The 8,542-nt window shown below is 42.1% G+C and overlaps 1 protein-coding gene across 1 annotated transcript; it reads left to right on the forward strand.

Annotated features, from left to right (window-relative positions):
• The first annotated feature begins 999 nt into the window (after nt 1–999).
• On the forward strand, nt 1,000–7,756 carry LOC126412483 (uncharacterized). Its single transcript, XM_050082103.1, has 2 exons — nt 1,000–1,229; nt 6,051–7,756. The coding sequence occupies exons 1-2, from the start codon at nt 1,116–1,118 to the stop codon at nt 6,351–6,353; spliced, it is 417 nt and encodes a 138-aa protein (XP_049938060.1). The 5' UTR covers nt 1,000–1,115; the 3' UTR covers nt 6,354–7,756.
• The last annotated feature ends 786 nt before the right edge of the window (nt 7,757–8,542 follow it).

Raw genomic sequence — 8,542 nt, forward strand, 5'->3', positions numbered from 1 at the left:
TGGCATGGATGTGTGTGATGTCCTTAGGTTAGTTGGGTTCAAGTAGTTCTAAGTTCTAGGGGACTGATGACGTCAGATGTTAAGTCTCATAGTGCTCAGAGACATTTGAACCAGATAATGGACGCAAGTGCGTCCTATAACACCACCATCTGTTGATGAACCTACAGGGCCTCGAAAACTAGTTAATAATGCAATAAACCGTATCAAATTTGTATAGCGACTGGTTGCATGTCATATCTCCAAAACAACGTTAATTTAAGTCACAGTTACTGTCCGTCTTTCACAATGGATATAATGAATGGTTCTATTGATTTAAAGTAACATTTTTCTTCTCCCAGCCACCGTTCTTATTTATTTACTTTCGGCATGACGCGTTTCGGAAAATAATTGCCGTTATCAAGTGCGGTTTTAATATATGATGACATTTTTGTCTGTGATGTCTGTGGTGTACGAGCTGCTGCATTATTCTGGTGTCTTTAGAGTTTCTTGCTTTCCGCTTCAAAAAGTTTACAGTCGATTGTCAACTGTGTAACTGACGGTCAATGTGTGACACTAAAAGGACGTCACGACGAAAATAAATAATGATAAATCGTGAATGGGGACAGCAAATGTTATTTTATAACGAAAAAAAAACTGGATAAAATTAAACTAAAAAATTTCATTTTGTAACTGGACACTAGTGGTTGAAGGCCTAAGTTTTTGCGTCCCGTCAGATTTCCCGCGAGACTTACGCCGTGCGCTGCTGGGAAGTGTACGAGAAATAGGACAGGAGTAAGCAGGGAGACAATGGCTGCTGCCCTCGCTGGCACCAGGGCAGCTTTTGTTGTGCGCCGCCGCTACTAGGAAAGCGCACTCGCCTCCACCTGTCGCCAGCAACAGATCTTTTCCTCGTAGTGCGCCCGTGCCAGCCAGCTCTTGCGTCACAGGCGCGGCCAGGGATTTACCGCGGGATCCAGGGCGCATGCGCCGTAGTTCGCCGGGCGGTCGCCTCGGCGCTGCGCGCGGAACTATATCAGCGGCGCGGGTGCTGCCGAGAGGCATAGTCTGCGACTGGCATCAGGAGCGGAACATCGACTCGTCGGTGATCGATTAGTGCTTTGCTAAACAGCAGCGACATGCCGGTACAAGAGGTCGAAGGCTGGAGCGTGGAGCGCAGCTGGGGTACCGAGACCATGAGCGGGCCGATGACCATGATCGGGCCGGACAAGAGGCGTGCGCAACCTGTACAGGTAGGTCGCCTGTGATCTGCTTCTCTAATTTAAAAGTCGCTGCTCGTGTTTTGTTCTGCAATTCAGTGTGACGCCATTTGCACCAACAGTAAGTGAACCTTCCACTATTGTTTAGAGACCGGAAACTTTCGTACAACAACATAGCATTCCTAACCTAAAAGTTTGAGCTATTAGGTTGCTTCATGATTCAAATGTTCTCTATCACAGCTGTCTGGTACCGCTACTGGGATGTTCAAGAACACTCTGAGTGACTTGACCGTTTACACATGAGGGGCGCTCCTCAAGATAATCTCAGTAGCGGAACTGATGAGATGGATCACCATTGATGCACGATGCGGGCTAATAGAGCATGTAGTTGTAAGTTTTATGACGAGACAAAACCGCTCTCGATTCCCCGCCGGACACACTGTTTTAGTTTGCCAGGAAGTTTCAAAAACGGTGCACACCGCTCTGCAGAGTGAACAATTCATTCTATATCACGATAGTACCGAAAGTTTACAAACAGAAAAATAACACAACGTTTAAAAGTTTTTGTTTGTAAAATGTCTACAGTTCGGTAGTGATTCCCGAGTTGAGACCGAACTTCTTTTTGAGCTTCCATTACAAACTTCCACAATTTACGTGAAGTGAAGTGCATAGGACTGCTTATTATGTTGGAGTGTTCTGAAAGGATTCCCGTGCTTGAACAGTCTCCGACGAAAGATCACATAGGCGATCCCTATAAGGTGAGGTGATTCAGTCTTAATAATTAATAGGAAGAGTTTTTTATTTATCGTAATATTGTCGCAAACAGCCGACAGTGCTCCTGGGACTATCCAGACGATTTTATTTGAAGTCTTTGCTCACAGTTTTTTTAAAAGCCCAGATGATAAGATTCGTAATCGATACACATTATTGGATCTGTGGTATAACATGTAGATGTCTCCCTGTTTTTGACACTGCATGTTCTTGATTATACGGAATTAAAAAAAAAAAATTATTAAATGATGCGAATACAATAGTTTGAGGTGAGATTTTGTATTATCACTATACAACCTGTGAAGAACAGTGGTTAAGGATTGGTTGGTTGATTTGGGGGAAGGGTAGTGGTTAAGGAAAGAGGTAATGACCTGGGTACCACACCAGTCTTCTACGGCAGCCGTATGCCTTGCCTGTTAAGCTCTGTTGAGGGGTTGACGAACCCTGCCGGATTGTTGATGCACTTCTCCAATGGACTGGCCGTAGTACAATGACAACACTTTGTCATTACTTTCATCTTCATTTAGGCCTCCCATCGTTTGCCAGAATTACGTTCCTTCACCTTTGACAAAGCTGTGGGGAACATTCTTAACATGCCTTTCCCCAGAGAGGTCGTGACACATTTGTATTTTCTGATCTATTTTTCGCGCCAGACATTTCGTTTACCGTTTTACACGACATAAAATTAGGTATAGGGAAGGACCAATACTAAGCTTATGTACTAGAACAGCACTAGTTTAATTGTCGGTTAAATTAATTTATTGGGGCGGATTTTAACTTACAAAGAAACGCAAAAGCTGTTATAAATGAAATAAATTCGGTTTATACAGAGTAGGCATATGCTTAGTGATAAACGGCCAGTGAGCGTGTTGTAAAATTGTTACGTTGTACACATCAGCCACAGTTTACACGAATGGTGATAACGTTACCGATTTCGACTTGCTAGCAAGTCGTACCAGGTCTGTTTAGAAAGAATAAAAAATGAGCTAGTGAAATTTTAGGAAACAAAATTACAAATCAAACTTCTATTCAACTATACGTTCATGAGCACGAACATAGCAGGACATGAAGAGAGACTGAAAGGCGCTCACAATGTAAAAATATGACTGCTCTGATAGTTGGGACGTCGTATTATGATGCATTAAACTGTAGGCTTCAGTTCAAGAAATGAATACTCCGCAGAACTGTGAACACTGCTAGCGCCTCTCCGTGTGTCTTCATTTCACGTGTTAGTATGTCACATCTTCATGTACGTGTAGTTGTGTGCAGAGGTTTGACTTGTAATCAGAACATAACATCGGATGGTGTCTCGATAATAAGTTGAAACCGTCGTTGATACCTTTCGTGAGACCTGAGGCTCTTAGCGGAAGATGACTCAGTGTATAGTAGGCGCTTGCATTAAGGACGTGCAGTGTTCGACGTTCGAGCAGTGTGAATAGCTGCAAATGTATGAATGTTATTTCAGTACTTATGTCAGAACCACACACACAAAGATTCAATAATGAAAGGAGACGTTCGAAACTATTTAGTCACCATTAACCTAAATTGACAGTGCATCTGAAATAATTTATGTATTTATTAATTTTTTCTATGTCATAACTCCGCAGAAGGAGCAGTGCTTATCTATATAAATAAATAAAATAAATATTCCTTTAACTTGCTATTCGCAAGATTCAGAGAATAGTAACTTATCTGAAACATTGTGTGCATACTGAGGGTGAACGACAACTGTTTACAACCTATCACATTGATCACAGTAGTATAGAGGACGTCGAGACGAACGATTTGATATAGGACATTTGTGATCTAACAAGTCTGGAAATTACCTCAAACTGGCCTACATACGCAATCTCAGCTGAATATCCTCTTGCCTTTTGGGCTTAGTCAGTCCTTTTTCTTTTTTTTTATTTCGTTAACATTAGTAGTTTCATCTTACTTGTGAGGCAAATGAAACACAAAAAGACTTTTTCTAAGTTTACGCAAAAGCTTGTTACGTTTGCAATTTCGCCCAAACGTAACCCTTACAAGCACAGCAGTCTCTTAATAAGAATGCCAGCAAAGCAAAACTATTTAATTGCTAAGTTTGAGCTATACACAAAGGTCAATTCTGCAATTTTTAAATGCTAAAAAAAAGTGTTTAATATTGATGCAATGTTCCATCAGACATGCATGCATGTCCAAAGGGACAGGCTCTGTGGCGACTACAGCCGTTATGAAACACAGGGAATATATTCACATTTATGAATATGGACCACCATCAGCTGTGTAACGGAATGATGACAATGAAAATTTGTACCGCACAGCGACTCGAACCTGGATTACCCGCTTATCGCGAGCGGTCATCTTACCATTACGCGAGCACACATCAAGGCCAGATCTAAACTTCCATATTTCATCGACGATGTGTCTACAACCTGCAGTTGTACATCCATTATGGGTATTCTGGTACAGGAGAGAAACTTTAATTGAAACTAGCTTGCCCGGTGTCGGCGGATAAATACGATATTGCAGTGCATGTCCGAAAGAAACATTGCACCGCCCATCTTAACAACCCTAGCGCTGCAATATCGTATTCATCCGCCACCGGTCGTGATAAACGGGAAATCTGGGTTCGAGTCCCGGATCGGCACAAATTTTTATTGTCGATGATGATGATGTTTGGTTTGTCCAATCTAGTCACGCTCACGAATGGTGATGATGAAATGATGAGGATAAAACACAAACACCCAGTCCACAGGCAGAGAAAATACCCAACCCAGTCGGCAATCGAACCCAGGGCCCTGTGATCCAGAGTCAATTTTCATTGTCGTCATTCCATTATACAGGTAACGGTTGTTCATATTCGCAACTGCGAATACATTTCATGAGAGAGTGTAGATCACCTTGACCATACTTGACCGTAACGCAGGAGGCCCAAATTTATCATTTTAGTAGGGTTAGAGTACAAATTGGTAGATATATAACCCTGAATTCATCACCATAGTAGGATTAGACTGCAGATTGGTATAAGAGTCCTGAATTCATCACATTAATAGGACTACGCTACAAATTGGTGTATATAGTCCTGAATTTATTCTCTGCTTGTAGGCAACTTACAATACAATTAAAGTCTTATAACATACTAAAGCCAGTTTTCAACATAAACGTTAGCGCTTTAAAAACAGAAATACAAAAAAAAGTGTTCGCAATTGTGTCACCCATGTAACTTCCCAAAAATACAATTAATTTAAATGTATTTTTCCATTATAACATTGCCAAACACTTTCACTACTATAAATTTGAAGGCCGTGATTGAACAATGTTTTCAAGTTATTTACAGCCTAATAAACATGTCTCGCATACGAATTTGTACGTGTGGGTAGATGAAAAAGTAAAATAATCACTGTAAATAACAAATAAAGTGAATTTTTAATAACAGTTCCGAATTTCGTCCCTGAGACGAAAATAGAAATTGCCGGCCGCGGTGGCCAAGCGGTTCTAGGCGCTTCAGTCCGGAACGGCGAGACTTCTACGGTCGCAGGTTCGAATCCTGCCTCGGGCATGAATGTGTATGATGTCCTTAGGTTAGTTAGGTTTAAGTAGTTCTAAGTTCTAGGGGACTGATGACCTCAGCTGTTAAGTCCCATAGTGCTCAGAACCATTTGAACCATTTTTGAAAATAGAAATTGCAAGTGGGACGAACCTGCGAACATCCTAGGCATTTATCATCATGGCCCTTAGGACAACATAGACCAAACAGTAGACAACATCGATTACACGCCAGAAAGTGCAATACGCAACTGAAATGAAACCCAATGTTTGAACGCAAACCAGTGCTCACACTAGGAACAGCAGGCTTTTAATTTGATTGCTGCACTAACTCACTTGAGTATAAAAAGATGTATACCGTCGTACACAGAAGCTAAGAGTGCTGCACACAGCAGACGTTCTCAACAAAACTGTGGACTGAGGTCAGAGTTAAATATATGTCACCAGTTGTGGACACCGGAAATTCCTAGGGCGACGAAATTAGGAGCAGGGACGATGTTTGGGCGTGTTACGTTAGTATCTAGAGCGCCGGCTGACGTTCCGCTGATGTTGCAGGTGAAGGTGTACCGCACGTCGCTGGAGCACTTCGCGGTGGTGTTCCCGCAGAAGAAGGTGTGCCGGCCGCTGGGCGTGGTGAACCTGCGGCACGCGACGCTGTCGCGCCTGGACGGCGACGGCGCCGGCGCCGCCCCCGCCTTCAGCGTGCGGCACAAGGGCTGCGACGCCGCCGACGCCAGCCTTACGTTCGTGGCGGCGACGGCGCGCGACCTGGACGCCTGGCTGCACGCCTTCAGCTCCCGGTCGGCGTCGCCCGCCGCGCTGCCGCTGCCCGCCGTCGCCGAAGACGAGGAGGCGTAGGCGGGCCTCCGGCAGAGGGCAGAGGGCGCCGGACTCGAGCGCCACCCGCGAACGCGCTTCTCCGCTGGCGGCGGCGGGATCGCAACTCTGGCAGGGCACAAGCTGCACAACGTGCGTCCTGTGCACGAGTATCTTGGAAACCCGTTGCCGGTGCTCGCAGAGTTGGTGCCGGCGTCGATTTCTTCGGGAGACGTAGAGCGTGGAACCGACTGCGACGCCCCTCCGAGGCATCGCAGGCGACGTGTCGGTTTCCACCCGTCGTCTGATCCCCCCCAAGTACAAAGAAGACTGTCTCGTGTTGGCAGCTATTCCACAATCGACGTGAAGAACGACCTGTTTCCGTTCCCGTTTCAACCCACTCACTTCATTCTGTTCTCGCCCAGTCTCCTAACTGCTACCAGAGAAAGGAATCTGCACGACCGAACGCAAGTGTATCTGCACTTTGCCAGAGACTGTTGCAGTTAACCTTTCCAGTGCCCCACGAAAATTGTTCACTGCAAATTGCCTATTAGCATCCACCCACGTGTAAGTAAATGGAGTAGAAAACGTATCAAGTGTTAAAGCGTAAGGAGTAGTTTAAAACTATAATAATAACAACGGAACTGATATTATAATATCCTTCTATGCTACCTCCTTACCAGCTCACACGATTAACAAACATTAAAACCTTTTCAATACTTGTCTATAATACGTTAACTCGTTTGCACTGGCATTTCTGAACACTGCCGGACTCTTTTCTGAGGCGCTGGCCATGTTCGCAAAATTCTACATATATAAAACGCTCTTTGCAACGAACTACAAAGACAGTTTTCATGTAGTGGGTATAGTGAAGGCTAACCAGTAAGTTTTCGTGTAGACAGTACTGTAAAGTTTAAACAGAATGGAGAGAGATGTTGCATGAAGAAAGATCTTGTTTGGCAGAAGTAACCCTACTCTCGTTTCGTGTATGTAAATTTGTTGCTGTGATAAAACATGGTTACTTTCGTGTTCTTTTTTTGTCTAAATGTAGACTATCTGTGATATATAGTTATAGTTCCTTTTTTATAGTTATTTGTAATAATGTTATTGCAAAATGTCGTATTTGTGCACTCTTTCCTTCAGTTTCTGTAAAAAAATCACGATTTCTGTAATATTAGCTAAATTGTGAGTGTTAAAATTCTATCAGCAGTATTCAAAAGTTAAGCTAATCAGTGTGCATGACCTGAGAAGTCGTGTAATTTGAATATCCTTGCCTGTAAACTGTACATCTGTTCTATTTTCATGAAACTGTTAATAGCAGTTGTCCTTAGATCTCTACTGATGCCTATAACAGAACTTAATACACTGTTATAAAACAACTATTTAGCAAACAGTAAGAGTGCTTTTGTTTTTTTATATTTAATTAATAAACAAGTTTAAAATTATTCTAATTTTTGCCTTTTTGATGAAATATTTTCCATCACCTTTCCTGAACCGCACCTTTGAGGATGTTAAATGATATGAAAGCTCACGAGATTGAAACAAATAGAAGCTACTAAATCAGGTCGAATATTTTAATGTTTTGCTTGTTACAAATTATGCCCACTGAAAGATGATAAGACTAAAAATCATAAATTATTTTTAATGTCACTGTCATTCTACAACAAATATTGTGGAGCAGCCAGCGATTGCACAACACCATCTCCTTATGTGTCTTTCATGCAAATTCTCTTGTGTAGTGTGTGTGTGTGTTTACACTTTTGTAATTAAATTGGGATGGAGAGTAAGTCAAGTGTTTTGTATCAGAAAGAACGATTCCAGATGCTACAACCAACTGAACAGGTGATATCAGAATCGATACGAGTACATTTTCTTAAATTTTATAGGAGATAAAAAACCTTTGTTAGTTTTCTAAACTGATAATTAATTCTGTCTATGTCATATGCACATCTGACACATTAACATTTGAATTTGAGTTCAAATTACACTTTCTAAAAAAAGTTTTGAAATGGCATATTTTGTTTTAGCACTCAATGGACAATACTTGAACGAAAATAAAATTACTTTCAGGGAAGTCAGACTCTTTATGATCTAAATATAATTTCATCTGTATTTTCCAGGTGAAAACCAAACATGACACTATTTCGAAAACTTCGACATTTTCAACATTCTTGTAAAAAAAGTCCTGGCGTCATTATGATACAAAGCAACATAACGAAAATTTAATACAG

The sequence above is a fragment of the Schistocerca serialis genome, chromosome 7 (assembly GCF_023864345.2).
Source record: "Schistocerca serialis cubense isolate TAMUIC-IGC-003099 chromosome 7, iqSchSeri2.2, whole genome shotgun sequence".
In the NCBI taxonomy this organism is placed as follows: Eukaryota; Metazoa; Arthropoda; class Insecta; order Orthoptera; family Acrididae; genus Schistocerca; species Schistocerca serialis.